This window comes from Anser cygnoides, chromosome Z (assembly GCF_040182565.1).
Source record: "Anser cygnoides isolate HZ-2024a breed goose chromosome Z, Taihu_goose_T2T_genome, whole genome shotgun sequence".
Lineage (NCBI taxonomy): Eukaryota > Metazoa > Chordata > Aves > Anseriformes > Anatidae > Anser > Anser cygnoides.
In genome coordinates this window covers 68,365,636-68,387,868 of record NC_089912.1, presented here as the reverse complement: position 1 = coordinate 68,387,868, position 22,233 = coordinate 68,365,636, and the positions used below count along the sequence as shown (strand labels likewise).

The window sequence follows — 22,233 nt, the reverse complement described above, 5'->3', positions numbered from 1 at the left end:
CAGATTTGGAAGAAAGCTGTACACCAATTTCAGCGAGGGCTTGACCAGTATTGGGACCATGAAAATCTGCCTGTCTTGATGTGAGTCACATACTAGAGGAGGTGATTCATGCTAAGAATGACTTTGCACTATATGCAAAGATTCTTTATGGTCTATACTGATTTTCTGTCAGTGAAGAAAAGCCTCCCCGTGAGTCACGCTTTTTGAGAATTAACATAGGATGGGATGGTTTTAATGGGTCTGAATATCTGTGTATCCTTTTAGGTTTATAAAGATTGTCTTAGGTTGGGCTATATAGCAGCTCCCCAGTTCATCAGTATTTGCTTTCTCGGCAGCAAAGTAACATCTTAAATATCCTGTTGTTTAATATGCAGCTCAGAAAAATACACTAAGGACACAATAGGAATCTAAATATTTATGGAAAGACTTAAAGATCCCTATTTTAACTGATGTGGGACAAATGTCTTTCCTAATTTCTGAAGAACGGAAATACCGTTTAAAGTTTTCAATTGTCAATGACAGTTGCATTAAGAGTGTTTCCAGAAAATCATATGGGAGCTATGGAATTGCTCAACTGTATTTTGGTTCAAAACCCATAAAAGTAGATGAGTTTCTTTCCATCGCTCTCAGCTACCCTTTGATCCCTTTAAAAACAGATGATTATGGTGTGTTGAGAGGTTAGGGTTGCACATACTGTTCTCCTTTTCATGCAAGATGTTTCAATTTATATAGCTTATATTCCCTTACCAGCTTAAATTGTTTCCCTGTTGCAAGAACACTGAGTATCCAGTAAATGTTTATGCAAGCAGTTCAGTTCTGTATTATTATAATTATTTATTGTTTTGGCAAAACTAACACCCCTAGTATTAATTCTGGTATTAGACACTTAGTATCATATTCAAAGGAGTGTATAAAGCCCACCTACATTAATGTAGTCTCTTAGATGGCTTGAAATTCATTGAGGCCTAAGTTTTTATACATTCATTGCATTATTTCACTGCTGCTTTGAATTACGAAGATGGAGGAGCGTGCATGAAGGAGATGTGTGAATTTGGGTCTGAACTTTTGTACAGTGGACCAGCCAGGACTCTCTTCTTGGGGCAAGAGAGGTATCAAAAAAGGGCCATGGTACATATAATGAACTTGCTTGGGATTCAGGCAGGATTCCTGAGAATTCACCTGGCTAGTGTTACTCATGCAGTGATACTTGTACCACAGAGATCTCAGGTAACAAATTCTCGAACACCCTGTGCAACTATGACAGCATTCCTACCGTTCTTCTGGGATCCTGAATCTGCATAATGGTTTAACATTGACGGAGTTTAAATGAATTCCCCTATATTTGGGGGACAGGATCAATCTATTTGTTTTGCCATGCCTTAACATATTCTTAGCATGTCAGGTTTAAAGTAATGTGAGTATTTCAAAGTAAATGTAAAATAACTTATTTAAAGGAATCCTAAAGTGCACATACAATTGTATATAGATATGTATTGAAACGAGTGAATACTAATGTAAACAAGCAAAAAGGGTTATCATAGAATTATAGAATGGTTCGGTTTGGAAGGGACCTTTAATATCAAATAATTCCCACTCCCTGCCACGGGAGGGAAACCTCTCACTAGATCAGGTTGCTCAAAGCCCCCATCCTGGTCTTGTACACTTGGGATGGAGAATCCACAACTTTTCTGGGCAACCTGTTCCAGTGCCTCACCATCCTCTGAGTACTCCTCTTTTTTACTAATGTCTAATCTAAATCTCCCCTCTTTTAGTTTAAAGCCATTCCCCCTTGTCCTGTGACTGTACCCCCTGACAAAGAGTCCCTCCCCAGCTTTCCTGTAGGCCCCCTTTAGGTACTGGAAGGCCACTATAAGGTCTCCCCGGAGCCTTCCCTTCATCAGGCTGAACAACCCCAACTCCCTCAGCCTGTCTTCATAAGGGAGGTGCTCTGGTCTTCTGATCATCTGGACTCTGGATTCACTCCAACAGGTCCATGTCCTTCTTGTTCTGGGTGCCCCACGGCTGGGTGCAGGACTCCAAGTAGGGTCCAATGAGTGCAGAGCGGAGGTGGAAAATCAGCTCCCTTGCCCTGCTGGCCACGTTGCTTTTCATGCAGCCCAGGTTACACTTGGCTTTCAGGGCTGCAAGCATGCATTGCCAGCTCAAGTTATGTAAATTTAATAAGCTTTTTGGCTGTTTATCAGCTGTCTGAGGATCTAGTTTCCGTACAGCCGTGCATCCTCAATTTGCATTCATTGAACAGGATCAGGATTTCAGCTGCATATCTCTCTTTGTATGCCAAGCCCATTATATGGATATTTAAATTGTTCTACCCTTGTTCTTAAGGCTTACGAAATTCATAGCTCAATGAAGAAATAATTTCAACTTCCCTCTTTCCCTCTTTGTGCCTAAGAAATGATAAAGTTTCTAAGAAATGGCCAGATTTCATAATCGGTAGTTTAAGTTATAACAAATCAGCTAATAATTGCTGATTTATATATAGTTGGTCATATATAAATGGTCATTGGTAATGATATGTTTGTTACGGAATTATAAATTTAGCTTAATACAAGCTCTGCATTACTGGCAATCAGTTGGAACCAGACATGATGGTAAAAGATCAATTTATGGTGATGACTGCTGCCAATCTATTCATGAGGGATACTATGACAAAATAAAGAAACAAAATAAGAGAGGAATGTGGGTATTATTTTTTTTTCCCCAGGCCCACTAGAGTCCCTCTGTTGGAACAGACCTTTGGCTAACGTGGCTATTACAGTCACTAAACTGTATAGGTACGAACCACTCTGAGCTGAATTTAGTGTACTCTTCCAAGAGGCAGTCTTATACTCCTATTTTCTTATAACAGACAGAAACTCTGCTACCAACTGCTGAGATCAGTTGATTTAAAAATAGCATTGTACATTTCTGTGAATAGAAAAAAAAAAGTCTACTAAAAAAAAGTTACTAATTAAATATTACTTCTAAGCAAAACAGCAGGTCATGCTTACAGTGCAAATGATGTACCTGTGTAAGTTTAAGAGGAGATTCGCTGCGAGAGTTGGGGCAGAGCGTCTGCCTACTCTGAAGTTCTTGTGCTGTCCTTGAACTGTATTTGGCCTCTGTGGAACTGGAGGAACTTCAGAATATGAACTGCTGAATTCTTCATGTATTCTTTGTCAATATTACAGCTGTATGCATTATATTGACTCTATAGTTGTGTTCAAAAGATTTTTAGTTGTTGATTTGTGTTGGTTGAGATTAACCAGTTTGTGATGTACTGTAATTATGTAATGTTCTAATGTTACTTCCACTGTGCAAGCTAGTAAGCTAATAAATATTTTAGTGTTTTAGATAGGTTGGTTTATTTCATCTGCAAAGAAATAAACTTCACAGATACCTATCTATGAAGGATATAGAACCATCGGTGTCCAAAGGAGGGCTACAAAGATGGTGAAGGGTCTGGAGGGCAAGATGTATGAGGAGCGGCTGAGGTCCCTTGGTTTGCTCAGCCCAGAGCAGAGCAGGCTGAGGGGAGGCCTCATGGCGGCCTGCAGCTCCCTCACGAGGGGAGCGGAGGGGCAGGCGCTGAGCTCTGCTCTCTGGGGACAGCGACAGGACCCGAGGGAACGGCATGGGGCTGGGACAGGGGAGGGTCAGGCTGGGGGTTAGGGAAAGGTTCTGCACCCAGAAGGTGGTCAGGCCCTGGGACAGGCTCCCCAGGGCTGTGGTCATGGCACCAAGCTGCCAGAGTTCAAGAGAAGTGTTTGGACAACACTCTCAGACATATGGTTTGGTTTTTCAGATGGTCCTTTGGGGACCCAGGAGTTGGACTTGATGATCCTTGTGGATCCCTTCCAACTCAGGATATTCTGTGGTTCTATGTTTCGTAAGATCCCTATTACCTAGTGGGAGGGTGGGGGTGTGTGTAACAGAGGAGAGAGATTCTTCCCAGAAGCGTCCACCAAAATAGTAAAAGGCAATGCTTACCAATGACAGCAAGAGAAATTCCAGTGTTACATGAGCAAGAAAAAAACACTTTTCAGTGAAAATGATTATTCTTTAAACAGATTTCTGAAGAAACTAGAGATATTTAGTTTATTTGAAAAAGATGTTGAACAACCAGATTCAAGTTAACAGTCTTTGTTCGAGGAGGTTGGACTACATGACCTCCAGAGGTTCCTACTAACCTAATTGAGTTTGTAATTCTCTTCTCTGATCACAACATAAGCAAGTATAAGCAGTAGGGAGTTTCATTTTATTTGTTTTTTAAACTGGGATGTAGTAAAAGGAGTTTACCAAGAAAACTTAGAAAATTCCAGAAAGGTCTGTTAGAAAAGGTTTTGTTGTATGGTACAACAGTAATTGCTTTGTGGCATGCGTAAATGTGAACTGGTTACAGGTAGGAAGAATTTTATTCATGACTGTTTCAAAATGGGTTTCTGGGTGGAAGAAGGAATTGGGTCGTTTTCACTGGACTTGGAATGTGTCTATATATAGTGATTCAGCTTCAAGCCGTTGATCTCATCTAAAGTGAGGACTCATTCGAATTCATAACACTTCCAAAATATTGTGGGTAGCACAGGACAGGTCATGCTAGTGCCTGGATTTTTTCGCTTGGTCAGTCTCCTGATGACTGTTGCAATATTTGATTTTTTTTTTCTCCACAGCGTTCTCCACTTACACTTTTTTTTAAAAAAGCTAGACCTATTAAACAAAGTCACCATAGTGACAAAGATGTTCTTTGTTTCAATGCATGCGATAATTGTAAGTCTGTGTTGGAATAAAATAACCTCAGAGAAGCCACCTACTGAACAGCTTTATAAGAAATATATTAAAAATGACTAGACAGAAGCATGTGCATAGGAAGAGAGAGCCTTTTCTGTTTTGTAAGATTTTGTTTTCTTCTCTAATTGATTAGTTTTAACAATGTTTTCTAATGAATTGCATTCACTGTAACTGGAAAATAAAATTTGCAATGAGATTACTTAACTGTGAAGCTTGAGTGCCATCTTGTTAATGAAATTTGCAAAAGAAGTTTCATGCAAGAAATTAGTAACAGAAAACGAATAGAATCTTAGTGTCAGCTCCTAAAAGGGACATTCATAAATACACACGTATCTTGATCCGTACTTTACAGGCAGGTGATTCTGGCAAAACAACCCTTTTCCCTCATAGCTTGCTTCAAAATAAACATCTGTTTTGCTGATAAGATTGTCTCTTTGTGGAGGTTTTTCCCAGAATAATTATGACAAGTAAAAGCTTGATATCTTTGTCCTTTTGAATTACAAGGTTATATTGGCACATTTTTCTGAGTGATACGTAGTTTCTCTGAAGCATCATCCTATTTGTCTGGTTATTGAAAAATACCCTAGTGCAACTGAATTTTTTTTTTCTTTCAAGGTAAAATCCATTTTAAAGAAATGCTGCGTGACTAGTCTAATTTATTCTAGTAGTTTGTGACCATTAAAATAACGCTTGCTTGTTCCTGTTTACTTTCATAATCTGAGTATTTGTTAGAAGTGACTAGCAGAGAATAGCAGAGAGTAACAACAATTAATCTCTGTCCAAAAAAAAAAATTCCTACCAAAAATACGGACATAGTTGTCAATATAAATTGAACCAAAAGACATCACACAAAGCAGCTGATGAAGTAATGTAATTGTATGTGTGTCTGGATTCATGCTGATTATAGCTTGTGGTTTAGAATCAATTGTACTGTAGTCCAAAAAAGATTAAGAAAAGGTCAAGAGCTTTGTTATACTAAGTATAATAGAGCTCCCAACAAGATATATTCTCCACATGGAGGAGTTCCTTCTGAAAGGAGTTCAACTAAATCAAAGAGCATGGTTATTTCAGAGAGAGCATTTGGGGGTAGGTTACTTCACCCAGTTTTCTTCAGAATAATTGTGGCAATACAGTTAAATATCCAAGTCTAAACAAACTTACAAATATAACAAATGACTGTAACAATGAGAAGATAAAATACAGCCAAGTGGCTGCAAGTATTCTAATAAATCCGGATGTAGGGACTGCTACTGGTTGACAGATTCCTGTTTTGTTCACATATCTGAAGGAAAAAATAATAGATCAGCTCAAGTATTTCAAGCATCTGCGTTGAGATGAAAGAGGACCTGGAGACATCTTTGTGAGAAACAGAAAACTAGACTATTATGTTCATGCCATGTTTGACCAAGTAAAAATAATGTATTCAAAACCAGATAAATGAACCAAAAACCATAAATTCTTAAAATGAGGGTAAAATCAATTTGTGTACAGTAGGAACTGAGCCCAAGACTTTGAACAAGACACTGTCATTCATTGTGTCTTAAATTTTTTTTTTTAATCAAATGAACAGTGGTTCATTATAGTGCGATATGTAGGGATCAAGGAAACCAACAATGAAGAGAATATAATCAAAACAATGTGAAAGAACTTTAGAGAGAGCAAAAGAACCTTCATAGACTCATAGAATGGCTCGGGTTGGAAGGAACCTTAAAGATCACCCAGTTCCACCGCCCCTGCCATAGGCAGGGATGCCACCCACTAGATCAGGTTGCTCAGGGCCTCATCTAACCTGGCCTTGAACACCTCCAGGAATGGGGCATCCACAGCTTTTCTGGGCAACCTGTTCCAGTGCCTCACTACCCTTTGAAGAATTTCCTCCTAACCTGTAATCTAAATCTCCCACCTTTTAGTTTAAAACCGTTCCCCCTTGTCCTGACATTATCTGATTGATCAAAGAGTCCATCTTTTATAAGGCTCATTTAAGTACTGAAAGGCTGCGATGAGGTCTCCCCAGAGCCTTCTCTTCCATAGGCTGAACACCCCCAGCTCTCTCAGCCTTTCTTCACAGGAGAGGTGCTCCAGCTCTCTGATCATCCTCGTGGCCCTCCTCTGGACCCACTCTAACAGCCCCACATCCTTCTCGTGCTGGGGGCCCCAGACCAGGACGCAGCACTGCAGGTGGGGCCTCACAAGGGCAGAGCAGAGGGGCACCATCCCCTCCCTCCACCTGCTGCCCACCCCTCTGTTGGTGCAGCCCAGGACGCAGTTGGCCTTCTGGGCTGCAGGCACACACTGCTGGCTCACGTCGAGCTTTTTGTCCACCAGAGCCCCCAAATCCTTCTCTGCAGGGCTGCTCTCAGTGGGTTCTTCTGCCAGTCTGTGCTCATGTCTGGGATTGCCCCGACCCAGGGGCAGCACCTTGCACTTGGACTTGTTGATCCTCATTAGGTTCATGTAGGCCCACTTTTCCAGCCTGTCCAGGTCCCTTTGGATGGCATCCCTTCCTTCTGTTGTATCAACTGCACCTCTCAGCTTGGTATCATCTACAAACTTGCCAAGGGTGCACTCAATCCCACTGTCTGTGTCATTGATGAAGATATTGAAAAGCACCAGGCCCAAAACAGACCCTGAGGGACACTGCTCATCACCAGCCTCCACCTGGACATAGAGCCATTGACCACCACTCTCTGGGTGCAGCCATCAAGCCAATTCCGTATCCAATGGATGGTCCACCCTTCAAATCCATATCTCTCCAACGTAGAGATCAGGATGTTGTGTGGGACTGTGTCAAAGGCCTTACAGGAGTCCAGGTAGATGACATTAGTTGTTCTTCCCTTGTCGACTGATGCAGTCACTCCATCATAGAAGGCCACCAGATTGATCAGGCATGATTTACCTTTGGTGAAGCCATGCTGCCTGTCCCAGATCACCTCTTTGTCCTGCATGTGCCTTGATACTGTGTCCAGGAGCATTCATTCAATGATCTTGCCAGGCGCAGAGATGAGAATGTTTATATTTATATTTATAATGATGTTTTGGAGTTGTTGCAGTAGGAAATACTTGTAAAAAGTACTGATTAGTCTGAGGTGGCATAAAATTGTTCAAGTAATGATATACTTGGATTTGTTTTCTCTTATGAGAATAAATACATTAAAGAGACGAATGTAAAAGCTAATTGAGGGGTGCAAAATTGTTTAATCTTGGTAGGATGTACACCTCTCCTCAGGTAACAGTTTGACTCAATTCATAGATCTGTTGCAGATTGGAGAAGCTGCACACAAAAAGCAGTTGAACTGAAAGTTTTAGAAAAATAAATAATATTCAGTACCAACTTTGCTGAGAAAGTACAGTTATTGGGAACTACTAAGAAAAAAGAGGGAGAAATGCCAGTGACATGACATACAGCTATGGAGTGTGTTTAAAGATTTTTAGGTACTTTAGATTCCAGTGTACAGTCTGTTAAATCAAATTAAAGCAAAAACATGCAATTACTCTCCAGAAAAAAATAATCTTACTAAAGCATCAGAGGTATGGATCCAAAGGCTTTGTTGGAAGTTTTGCTTGCTGTGTTTCTTGTGTGCAGGGTTACTTTCTGAGGTAAAGCTCTCTTACTCTTCTACTCCAGTTACCCTTGTACTGTGCAAGTACTTTGTGAATTAAAGTTAATTAATTAATTAATTCAAGGTAATTGCATTTGAATCTTCCTTTATGCTACACTTATATTTGTCTGTTTAATATATCGTGGGGCTGTAAGGTTAAATAAATGTGTTTTACTCTTCAGCAGCAGTGAGAATGTATTCTGATATTATTTGTCATGCTTCTGGGTTGACCAGTTGGGAAGAAAGTGGTTGCCCACACATGAGTCTTACTTGTGTGGTTCACTTTTTCATCATACTGTTGGAATGCAGTTGTCATTTGTTTCTTACACTGTTATCTATCACCATAGCATGCGGGTGTCTGAAATCATGATCTCAGAGTGATGCAGGTCTTCAGGTAACATGCCAGTCTCATGGAGGTCTTGGAAAAATAAAGCAAGCTTTGAGACATGATATGTGCTGTTAGCTATGATTTATAGGCTTAGTTATGGAGATTCAATGCAAGGGATAGAATGCTTTGGTAACAGGCTAACACTAACCTGTAGTGTTTGTTGAGTAAACGAGATTTCCAGATTCAGAAACCACCGTTTTACATTTTTTATGTAGATTACTTCCTATACAAGTAAAGCATTCTACAATAGCAAAGACTTCTCTTGAAATCATCATTTTTACAGTTGTTTTCAAGCTGAATTACAAGGGTTATTGCTATAATTGTATCACATGCACTGTAACTATGTAGGGTAAATTTTGGTTTTCTATTAAAAAAAAAAACATATGGGCATTTTGCAACAGCACTTGCTTATGTATTGTGATTAATTCTCAGTGTTACTCTTTCTGTGTAATATCACAGTTCTGTTAGTCTTCTACAGAATGTAGGATATGTAGGGCAGAGGGAGAGACACGGATGCCTTCACTAGGAGAGTTGCGTAAATTGTTCAGATAAATCATCCTGTAGCACGCCTATTTCTCTCCGTGAGTTACGGGGCGGCACTGGGTGACTCTTAGATTAGGCAACTGACTTGTAAACTATAAAAACCGAGGTGAGACAAACCTGTCCTTATTATTGAAACAAGGGTGATTGCTTGTGTAATCCCAGAAAATTTAATTCCGTTTTCAGTTTGTTTATTCTTATTCCTCTTATTTTTCTGCCATAGGTCCTGATGTCATTACATGAAATGTTTCCAGCAGTGCATGCAGCAGAAATGGCTGTTCAGAGAAACCCACGTTCCTGGGATGCCTGGCAGACTTTGGGACGTGCCCAGCTTGGATTAGGAGAGATAGCATTGGTAGGAAAATTGACAACATTGATATGCTAAAATTATAAACTGCATCTTCTGACTTGTGCATGAGAGAATGAAAGTACAGAAATATCCAAGGTAGCTCAATATCTATAAATAACCTGAAAATAGGCAAGGAAAGAGGTTCTTGCTATTAATTGCCAGTATGTCCTCTACTTGGTTGTTTTTCACAAGTGCTTTCTTTGTGGTTATGTCACTGGGCTTGTGCAAGACTTGTCTAGCTCAAAGCCTTTTGTGTAACATGCTGTGTTTGAGTGATGGCTTTATGTAACAATATGTTGACATAACTGCACATACTACATTCTGGGTGCTGTACCGCTACAGTGCTTAAAGCTGAAGGTCCTGTGAAGTGCCAGGTGATAACCCAGCCTCACCTTTGTACATGGCTGTTAACAGACGTCTAGCATCTTTTTTGTTTTTCCTGTCTCCTACTTTCCAGCTTCAGGTGCAGCAAATCGTATATGCACCTACACGCTTCCCTGTGGCTTCTTGACTCCAAATGGTGGGTGAAGTTGATTCTCTTGCTAAAAAGAGAGTAAAAAGATAGGGTGCTCTGCAGTAGCTCAAGTGCAACTTTTTTGTAGCTCCAGCTGTACTGTCCCATCCTACTGTCTTGGCCACATTGTGACCAGATGACTCATCCCCCACATCAAATCACCCACTGTTTACAGGTTATAATGGAATAATTTTCTGAGTGTTAAAGTGTGGAAACATAGCAAGTGAACCTTTAAATTCCGATACATTCAGAAAAGTCCATTTGAAAAATAACTTGTCACGAGCTCTTAGATTAAAAAAAAGAAAAAAAAAGATACTGGCTTGATTTTAGTTCTAATGCAAAGTAGCTTTATGTTGGTTTGGTAGAAATAAAGAATTTGTTGTTAGTTAGAGTATTTCTGGAAAGTTAAAGTGTTTGGGCTGAAAAATTTTCAAGAATAAATTTTTTTTTTTTGAGTGAGGCTAATGAATCATGCATAAACTTTTTTTTTTTTTAATATAGTAAGGAGCAATATTAAAAAAAAAAAAAAGCAGTCCCAAAATGTGAGAATAACATAAGGCGAAATCTGAGCATTGCAGATGTGTTTGTAGTGTGCTCCTTTATATTGTCACACTATGATAATATGAAATATTTAGTATAAATCCATACATACCTGCATCACATCAAATAACTGGTGACATTTTGTTGTTTTTGTGTTCTAGAAGGTAAGGGCAGATGGTCTGTCATGTCTGGATCAACGATCCATAAATCCTTCTTTTTTCCTTAAGTGCTTCAAATTGTCTCTGTAAATTATGTCTGAGATTTTAAATACATTTAAATACATTATAAATCCTTTTTTTTTTTCCTTAAGTGACTGAAATTGTCACTGTAAATTATGTCTGAGATTTTAAATACATTAGTCTCAGGAAATTCCAAGTTATTTCCTGCAAGGTAACCGATGCTTCTTATTCTATAAAAAATGTTACAATCACAGTAATGAAAATTATAGGTACTGATTTACCCTTATTAGTTATACCACCAGGTCTGCTCACCAGGTCCTGTAAGCTTCATCTGCATTAACTAGGCACATCATGCCAACAGGAGTGGGTATCTCAAGTTAATAGTGTTGGGGACTTACCCACACAGTGTTCATTTTGCTGTAGTTCAGACTAGCTCTGTTTGGAGCTTCAGGTGCTGTCCTGGAATACGAGTTTAATCTCAAAGGAATCCAGTTTATGTTGTCTGAGACTACTCTACAGTGCAAGCCAAATCGTTTTCAGTGGGAACAATCAGAGATTTGCATCAAAGCACATTATGGATCTGAAACAAAACACTTCTGTGTACACCTGTAGTTATGTTATGTTGACCTTACTGTCTGAGAAGAGAGAAACAGGTTATGGGGGTTAATCACTGGGTAGGTTTTGCTCTCTGAATGCTTTTGTCTCTCTGTTTTCCAAGCAGGGATCCCAGAGGAGGGTAAGCTCCCTCCCATTGGCTTCTCCAGTGCTCTGACATGGGATGTTTCTTCTTCTTTGCTTTTCTGTGTGCTTAAGGCATATTGAGTTGTCTTCTGATGAATGTGTTCTCATACAGAAAAGTGCTTTGGGAGGTATAATGCTCACTATTTTCAAGTGAATGAATTTTTAAGGAATCTTAAAAGATTCCTTAAGGAGTTTTTAAAAGACTGGAGAAGCCTTAACAGGTTAAATGATTTTTCAACTAATGAGCCTGTGGAGGCTTCTTGAACTAGAGATCTATTGTAATTATACTCTTCCCATTAGCTTTTCATGATTTTCTCATCTTTCACTGAATTATATTTTTTACAAAGAAAACCTAATAAAATATAAACGTCATCACTTTTAGTAATGTTTGAGATGTGGGAATTATTGCCCTTCTACAGAGCAGCTTTACTGTTTCATTGTTTGAATTCTCTTCCCCCACCTCCCAACCCTCAATGTGTTTCTTTGCTACCCACATCCTGCCAAATGTTCTGTCGTAAACATTTTCATTACTTCACAACAAATGATGCACTTTTCTTAGGAAAAACAATTTATTGTATTTTGATCTTGTTTCCCCTGTCTAAAATACGGCTTCCAAACAAATCTAATCTATAATATGTGCTGCACAATATATTCATTTCTTTCAAGTGAAAAGAAGGATTTTTTGTCAAACTTGTGAAAAGAAACAGAATGAGATAAATTAGCCCCATTTTCATTAACTTTTACAAAAAGTATTTTGTTCTTTTTTCTGAATTTAGTAAGTAGGATAAGTCAATAGTAACAAATGCAAACAAGCAGAACTTAATTTCTGCAACTCAAGTAAGACGTAATTCCGTAAATTCTAGAAACCAATTTGTAAAAGCACACTTAAGAGTAAACTGCAACATGAATATAGAAACTGCAGAAATGTATTTTCAAGCTTGCAGTATTTCTTTAATTGTAAATGTTTTGCTTTTATAAGTGAGTTTTACTGTATTGGTGATGACAGTTTAAACAGTAGCAACTTCTTCATATCTTCATTAGAACAATCCTTCCCGTTAGAGAAAGTGAGACCCATGCTTTCATTGAAAAAAAAAAAAAAAAAGAAGAACAAAACCCGCCAAACAAATGACAACAACAAAGGCAGCATTAAGAAATGACCAACTGAAAGCAACTGAGTCTCCCACCTTGGAGATATTCAGAAGCTATCTGGACATGGTCTGCAGCAACCATTTGTGGGTGTCCCTGCTTGAGCAGGGTGTTGGACCAGGTGAATCCCGAGGTCATTGCCAGCCGCAACCATTCTGTGACATAAGTTTACCCCATTGTGAGCTGGGCACTCGTTTTCAAAGCTGTGATATTCATGATTGCGAAGATGTGTAAATACGAACCAGCTGTGGGCACTTGCTGCTTGATGTGTAGAAGAATGCACTTTGCTGTGTTATTACTAAGTAGGTGGTGGTGTAAGAGTGAGACTGCATTCTGTAAAAGAAATCCAGGCTTGACAATATGAATCTTCAAATCGGGCTTTTCCTTTAATTTCTCCTGAAAGAAATAGTGTTGAGGTCTTTATGTAGTGATAACAGTTATGCAAAGAGGAATTATTATATTTTATTGGAATCTATTTGGGAATCAAAAGGAACATTAACAGAATGTCATGCCATTTATGTGTAGCCTTCATAAACTGATAGTTGGTCTTCCACTGAAATGCAAAAAAGCCTGTACTTCAGATTGTGTTCCTGCCACATTGAGGGGATAAACAACTCAGATTTTATTTTTATAGACTTATATGGGATTAAAATATTTAATTACACTGCTCTGATGATCTTCCTTCTAAGCCCACCACAATGTGTGGATGATTTTTGTAGTCAACTATTTATGCACATTGATGGCATATTTAACTTTATTATACTAATGTAGTCAGCACTTGCTATTCTTATGTGCATAAATGAAAATGAGAAGATCCAATTCAATTTTAAAAATAGTTACTTGGTTTATAATTTTGGCTTAGAATTTCTTGTTACTCCATTTGAAGTGTGAAACAAAAGCTCTGTCATTTATATATAAATATATATGTTTATATTTATATATATAAAGTGCCTATCACCGTATTGATAAACACTCTTTGGAACCACTCTGATGGCAGGGGTAAGAACAGGAGTTGGCCTGGTACTGCCTTCCTTATCAGGATTTGATAAAGGACATTTATTTAAAATAAAAAATCACAGGGCATGTTTTTGTCCTGCTCACTCCATCCTGAACTACATGCTAGGCACATACACATTCTAGCACATAGTATCTGGGAGGTATTAAACTATAATTTGAGAGAAAATAAAACGCTTGGTCAAATAAAGGAGATTAGGTTCTCTTCAATAGCTTTGAACAGTCTAGTCAGGAATAGGTACCGCTTGGTGATGGAAGGTTCCCAACAGGTCCTGTGTCTGTCCTGTAGTCCCCAGCTCCTATAGTGTATTCTTTTTTTTTTTTTTAAACACTGTTGGAAGTCATAAATAAATTTTAGTATACCATCAAATATATGTATAATTTTAATGCATGAAAATGTCACCTACTCAGAGATTACTTTTATTTTCAGGAAGTAAAGCAGAAGAGCAAGCAAATTTCTGTAAGTTTTGAGTGTTCTTTCAGCTACATTTCTAGCAGATTTATAAGCATTCTTTAGAACATGTTCATGTAACAATTTTATCCGTATCATTTGGTAATAGAGAAGTCAAATATTTCAAGTTTTAGGATGGGATAGTTTTTTTTGTTCCCTTGATCAACCTGGATTATGCTTATGTATGCAGTAGAACATACTGTACAGATCTCTAAGGTAGAGCCAGCCTAAAACAATTACTTGTACAGAGCTTGCTGCAGTGTCTTCCGAGGATACTCACTGAGGGATGGCTAATGGCAGAGAGGTGATAAGGATTGTGAAGAAAGAAGGCCAGGAAGAAATGAGTTCCCCCAGGATATGGAGAACGCTGAGGTACTCAATGATTTTTTTGTCTCAGCCTTCACAAGCAAGAGCTCCAGCCTTTTAGCCCAAGCTCCAGAAAGCAAAGCCAGGGGCTGTGAGAATGAAGAGCTCTCCACTGTAGGAGATCATGTCTGAGACCAGTGAAAGAACCTAAAGGTGCACAAGTCCATGGGACCTGATGAGGTGCATTCATGGTCCTGAATGAACTGGCAAATGTAGATGCTAAACCACTATCCATCATACTGGAGAAGTCTTGGCAGTCCAGTAAAGTTCCCACTGACTGGAAGAGCAGAAACATAACCCCCACTTTTAAAGGAAAAAAGGAAGATCCAGGGAACTACAGGCCAGTCAGTCTCACCTCTGTGCCTGGCAAGATCATGGAGCAGATCCTCCTGGAAACTATGCAAAGGCACACAGAAAATGAGGTGACTGGTGACAGCCAACATGGCTTTTTAAGGACAGATTGTGCCTGACAAATCTGGTGGCCTTATATGATGCATAAGGACATGGACCTATTAGAGCAAGTCCAGAGGATGTCCTCAGAGATGATCAGAGGGCTGGAGCACCTTTCTTATGAAGACAGGCTGAGGGAGTTGGGGTTGTTCAGCCTGATGAAGGGAAGGCTCCGGGGAGACCTTATAGTGGCCTTCCAGTACCTAAAGGGGGCCTACAGGAAAGCTGGGGAGGGACTCTTTGAGTGCAGTGATAGGACACGGAGTAAACTAAAAGACTGTAGACTTAGATTAGGCAGTAGTAGGAAATTCTTTACTCAGAGGGTTGTGAGGCACTGCAACATGTTTCCCAGAGAAGTTGTGGATGTCCCATCCCTGGAAGTGCTCAAGGCCAGGTTGGATGGGACATTGGGCAACGTCGTCTAGAGGTAGGTGTCTCTGCCCATTGCAGGGGGTCTTTGAGGTCCCTTCCAACCCAAACCATTCTGTGATTCTATGAGTTGGTGCAAAGGAAGCTCAGGGAAGTGGGAGCACCTCACTGGAGCAAAAGAAAGTAGGACAGAAATGCCTGTGTCATTGTCAGATGAAGAATGAACATGCACACTGAAGAGAAACCCGAAGTGGACACTGTGACTGACAAACTTTCTATAATGCAAGTCTGTATGGAGACATGGGCTCAGGGCCGAAGAAACCGAAGAAGATTTTTCTACTAGTTGCCAGAGGCCGCTGTGTACTTGCTGTATTCTTGTAACTCTGGGGTAATGCATGTCAGGCTCACGTCCTGTGGCCTTTTGTGTCAGCCCTCAGATGCTGTGCCCCAGGGAGGATGTATGCTGAGTCACCCCTGGGGATGATGCATCCTAATCCACTCCGCATGAATACTCTGCAACGGAGAAGTTCAGCGTGGGAGAACTAAGCTACTGTTGCCTCAGACGTCTGGCAAATGGGAACGACTTTTACAGGTGTATAGCGTGGCCGAATTCCAGTATGTTTAATGCAAAAATCTTTCACATCTGGAAAATTTCCTATTATAACTCAAGTCATATTTCCACATGAAAACACTATACCTTCTGAATAAAATGGATTTATAAACTTAAGAACTGCAAAACATAAGGTGTTCATCTCGTTCTTGAATGCGGAAGAATTATTTTTGTTGGAAAGAAATTTTCAGTGAAAAAATGTCTATTGGAAAGAAGAAATAATCTGAACAGAAATCTTGTATAGGAAATTTTAGCCTATTTTAAATTAAAATAAAAGCATTTGCTATTCAGATTAAGTCAAAAAAATAATTAAACTAGAGTGAAAATATCTGGAAGAATTGGATTTCTTTGGGTTTAAAGAAGAGAAATATAAAGAGGAATTTGCTCAGTGTCTTTAAATATACTAAAGGTTTCTGCAAAAATGAGTTATGTTAACTGTGAATAGTACAAGAAATAACAGGCCTAAATTGCAATAAAACATGTTGGAAAAAAGTCCTTCTGTAAGGATCATCAAAAATGGAAAGAGATTACTTATAGGTGTATATACATCTCCACTGTTGGACAACTTTTAAAATAGGTCAGCTAGACTCCTGTCAGATGTAACATAAAAACCTACTGTAAGCCCTGGGGACAGGTGTGAACTGCATAATCTTTTGAGATGCTTCCTTACTTTTTCTTAAGGGGAAAGGTCACTGTATAGCAGCAATTACTAGGTCCATGTGATATAAAAGCATGTTACTAATGATTGTAGTCAGATCAAAACTGCATTTTACATTTAAAGACTCTGCATACCAGCAAGAGAGATTCTGCTCATGAGATGAATAACAGGATGATTGTTTGCAGTAGAAAACCCAATAGTATGACAAAATGGCAAATATTTAAAAAATACAAATTCTTCAGATTCTTAACTCAGCAAGCTAGAACGTCATGCAGTAGCTTTTATAGTACGCTTATTTGAAGAACCAAAACAAATGCATGAACCTCTACTGGGTTAAAATCACAACATCCTTAGATGCAAGGTCCCTGAGACCACAGCTGCCCATTAAAATGAAGCCAAAAATATCAAGTTTGTCTAGCACCATCACATTTTCCCATAAGGCCATAATTGAAGTAAGAGATTTACATCTCCATCAGCAGGAGATTTAACAGTAGCACTTCCTGGATTGACCCAAGTGAATGAGTGAATGACTTCAGTACAAGAGTAAAGAAAGATGCATCCCAATTTGCTTTCAGCAGCTGTTTGTCATGATTAAAGTTGTAAACAAGATGAGAAATAGGAATATAAATCACTTTTGTACATTTTTTCTGGCATATTCTAGATGGATGGATAGATTAACTGCCACCCGTGACAGTTTGGGGTATACTTACGGATTTCTGTCTTCCTGTTATTTTCAGTTCTTTGTCTTAATAGAAATTGATGACTGTAGAAGCAAGTACAATAGCAACATGAGATTTTATGTGAATAATAATTTGGCATTTTTCAGTATTGTGTTGTAGCTTTAAAAGTAATCCCTCTGATCTTTTGCGCTACTTCAAATCTAAATTATTTATAGCAATGTCATGTCCAATTTTTTTTTTCTAATGGATTTACAAAGAGGATTGTTTCATGCTGTATCATACAACTGTCAAGGCAGCTTCTCAGCCTATTAAATGTAGCTGTACATTGATCTGTATTTGATTACTGTGTTTAATGTTGTTTAATGTGCATGAACATAACTATATAGAAAGGTTTTAATTAAAGGGCTTCTTTCATGGAAGGTTTAAAGGCAGATGGTGTTTGTTTATATTTTGTGTTTAACAGAAATAAAAAAAAAAATAAAAGAGCATTTAGTGTTTACTTGTAGCTCATCTATCCCTGGAAATTAAAGGAAGCAAAGTTGAACAAAGTGACACTGTTCTGCAAGAATAAACTGTACTCCTCCTGTTTAAAGTCCAGCGTGCTCCTACACTTCAGATCTGGCTGTGGACCAATTATAAAGTATTTCTTTTTCCTGGAACTGAAAGGCTGCCTATTACAACAGCAATAATGCTGATAGCATAATCAACATTACTTAAAATCTGCTTTGTATCTCTCATCTGTTGCTTCTGAGTTTACGTCATACAGAGTTGTATATTACTGTGTGCCAGAAGAAGGATGAATTGGCAGTTTCTGTTAATGCAGATGAAAAGCAGTGATTTTTCAGATTTATTTGCATCCTGTGAGTATTTATAAATTATGAAAGAATACATCATTTGATGATTGTTCATGTCTTTAAAGTCTTTATATGCAAGTTACTGGAACTTTTCCCAAATACTATTCAGCAGTATTATCCCCGGTTTTCTACCCCATGGGAAGGCTTCTGTGCATCGTCATGCAAGAATTTCATCATTCAGGTGGCCACTATCATAACTGACCATAAAATTGTAAATGTGAAATAGTTATGTGCCTGTGTGTACATACCTGTAAATCAGAGTAGATAAAGTTAGTCTTGACCTTTCCACTGTTAATATAACTATAAATCCAATACAGTTTTAATTTTTGTTCTGGCATTTTTCCAATGTTGTAGCAATTTCTTCTTATTGCTGATTATCACATCTACTGGATTAGACAGATTTTTTATATTTAGCAATGTCTGTGCTGGGTATTTGTGTTTGCCAAACTTCTCACAATTGAGCTTAAAGAAAAGACAAAAAATGTCAACTATACTTAATTAATTTTATTAATATTACATGGTTTATAAGATTAGAGGATTTCTTTCTTAGAGCAGCTCTCCAAATTGGAAGTTCATTTGTGTACTTTTGCCTGATTCAGCGTGTTTGCAACCAATTTGCTTAGTTGACCTGGTACAGAGACTTCTTATCATGAGGGTAGGATTACTGTAGTATTAGGTCTGCATATGAAATGACTACGTGCTAATTTAAAAGGAGCGATGTTAGTGATGCTTCAAATCCCAGTCATTCCTTTTCTGTATTTGTTTAAACTCTTTACACTTGCCTTCCCATACATCTGATGTCAGGAGAAAAGTGGGATAGAAAGCCATCAAAACAAAAATTATTTGGCTTTTAGCCTTTTAATTACAGTATTATTTTTGACATGTGAACTCTTATTTGTTGTGCCTTTGTTGCCAGGTACCTGATCTGTTCATGCATTCTTGGTGCTTTCAGACACTTGCATGCAGTGTTATCTGGGGGTAATGCTATTACTGAACTTTGAGCTGAGTAAGGATGTTCCATTAAAGACAGATTGGAGTGAAATTATTTTTGTCTTTGCTTGAACAATATGCTTTTTTTTTTTTGTCAATTTCTGCGATGAAATGTGTAGGCATTAAAGTTGCTAATCTGTGTTTTTCTCCCTATTCTGTTTGTAGGCAATTCGGAGTTTTCAGGTATCCTTACACATATTTCCAATGAACCCTGAAGTATGGAAGGAGGACCTTTCGTGGGCAAGAAAACTATATGAACAGCAGAAGGCAACAAAGACTGAGACAGTGCAAGCACTGGCCAAAGGAGAAGAGATGGCACAAGCATCAATCCCAGACTATGACTTTGAAAGCGATGAAATTGTGGCGGTATGTGCTGCCATTGCAGAGAAGGAGAAAGCTCTTTCAGCAGCTAAAACTGTAGTGATTGTGTCTGCTTCAGGCACAGTAGAAACTGTTACTGAGAAGGAGAATTGCACTGCAACTCCTGATGAAACCCTTTTTATCAGAGCCCGATAGGGCCACCCTATGTCTTGTCAGTACTGTTTCAAGAACTAGCGTTATTTATTGCATTGGGTTTCTTTTGTTTTTTAAGCAGTGGGAGAGCCTGCACAATAAAAGGATTGAAATTATTTTTCTTTTGTAAAGTGAAAAAACAATAACCTGAGTTGTACTTCAATCCATATTTTTGGAGAAGAAAGCCAAGACTTGATTTTGAAAATCTCATGAACAAATGTAATGTTAAAATGCTTAACTACATTCTAGCAACTGCGTTCTTCTTACTGTATTCCATAGTTTTACAGGTTAATGTCTATGTTTTCTGAGTAATTAATGAACTCTTATTTAAAATGCAAAAGGAAAAGAGATTTTAAACAAAACATATTTCAATCCTTAATCATTAGCATTATTTGTCCTAGAGCTAGTGTGACCTGTTCTCTGTTATCAGAAGTCTTTATTTTCATCAAGATTAATTTTTCTATGGTGAAGTTTTCTGTGAAGCAGAGATAGATTTTCATTTTGTGTGTTGGTGTGTGATAGCCCTGGGATCTGATCTGTACTCAGCGTAATCAGTAGAAACTTTCTTGTTGCCTTCATAGGTGAATGGTTAAATACTTTATATATATAAATACTTTCTGATTAGATGAAAGGCCATGCTATACCAAACAAGCACCTGAATGCTTAGTTGTTATTAAATGTTTCACCAGAAGAAAGAACATTCAGCGGAGACTGAAGCTGGCCTTCCCTTAAGTGCTATACTACAATATATACTATACACCACTGAAAGTAAAATGGTGGGAGTTGGACATTGTTACATCTGAAGGCTAGTGTATTACATTTAGCCTTTTTTTTGTCCTAGTAAGGCTAATCTGATAAGGGAATCAATTTGCTTTTCATAATTCTTGTGAATTTAAAGTGTGCTCTCAGTGAACCAGTTGCTCAGGACAGCATTGCCCAAGTCTCCCTTTTTGTATTCTTTGTGGATTTTAGATGCTGTGGTGGTTATGGGTATTCATACTGTGAGAGACTTAAGAGACTTGTTTGCCTGGTCTTCATCTTTCTTTAGGGGAAGGTGGCTGTTGGTTCCTCACATGGACAGTTAAAAAAACAAAATCAACCTATTTCTCTTATGTGCTCCGTGTTAAGACTACTCTCTTTTCATTCTCAGGGGAGACATGACAGAGACGATAGGTTCCTAACTGGACTGGAAAAAACAGTTTAGTGTGGAACTCTCAGAGAATTCAGGATTGGGAACATATCATTTCCACTTAATTTTTATAATATTTTGCATGAAAAAAAAAATTTCAAATAAGAGGTTTGTAGCCAGGTGAAACCTTTTGAAATCTTTGCATTTGTAATACTTGATTTCTATTTTCAAAATAACACATTTTTAAAGGCAATAACATCCTTTTTGCTCAAGAAGCATAGTGTTTTTTGAAATAGAAAGTGTATTGTAGAAAAATCACTTCTCTCAGAGCATAGTACAGTTGAATATTGTTAATTCTTAAGAGGGCATTTACAGTTGTTGCAGAAATTAATTGTCCTTTTCAAAGACTTAATTGCCATGTTGGTCTTACATGACTAAGCGTTCATTAATTTTTGCAAACGTGAATTTTTAGATCAGTGTGCATGCACACACACATATAATCATCACTTTTCAACATCTAATTATCCAAAACAATTACTATTAATTTTATAAAAAATGTAAAACATCACCAAGATATATTTTTATTTGTTCATTCAGTTCTGAAATAGATTCATAAGTGCTTATTGAATAGGCATTTGATTAGATACGGTTTCATTCAAGTTTAAAGTCATGTTTTTTGAAGAACTTCTTCATCTTGTTTTTTCATAACAAATAATATAACCTGTTCAGACATAGGAATAGTTAGCGTGAGAAAGATTTTGACATTTCTTCAAAGAAGAGACGTTCTCTGTCTAGAAAAGGAAGTGTGCAAGAAGCTGTAAGGTGTTTTCTGTTTCCTGTTTTGAAGGAGCTCAGCTATAATCAAACACATCTTTCCTTTCTTTGCCTTTTGTGCTTGTGTCAGTGTTGTGTATTTACTCATATGGGAAGGACTGCCTCCCTGCTTTCAGAGGTCAGTGTTATCAGTGTATCTATTTCCACTGAAATGCTTTGCAAAAGTGCTATTAACTTCAGCACTGTTGAGCAAAGTTAGAGGGGTGTTCATCTACACCATCAGGCTCAACAGTTGTGCTGGGTTTGAAGGGTTGTCGTTCCCATCTCCAGCAGTAAATGTGATTTTCCTTCTGATGATATTAGGTTATGAATTCTAGTTATTGTCGTGATAGTGACATCTTGAAACAGGGAGCAGAAAAGTTCTTGTGACCATCTTATTCTCAAACTGGAATGAAGCTTGACAATTGGTGATTGCAACATCTGTGTTTTTTGTTTTGTTTTGGTTTGTTTTTTTGTACAGCATGCCATGTTTTGCATGTATAGGATTTCCTGGATCTGTTTGAATAAAATACTGACTTCTCTGCTGTTTAA

The 22,233-nt window shown here is 38.2% G+C and overlaps 1 protein-coding gene across 1 annotated transcript in view; it reads left to right on the top strand.

Annotated features, from left to right (window-relative positions):
• Positions 1-22,233, top strand: part of TTC33 (tetratricopeptide repeat domain 33) — a 52,279-nt gene extending 30,046 nt beyond the window's left edge. Inside the window, exons 3-4 of the mRNA XM_013181711.3 lie at positions 9,539-9,670; positions 19,392-22,233. Coding sequence (XP_013037165.1) covers positions 9,539-9,670; positions 19,392-19,742 — 483 coding nt within the window. The 3' untranslated portion in view covers positions 19,743-22,233. The remainder of the gene's footprint in view (positions 1-9,538; positions 9,671-19,391) is intronic.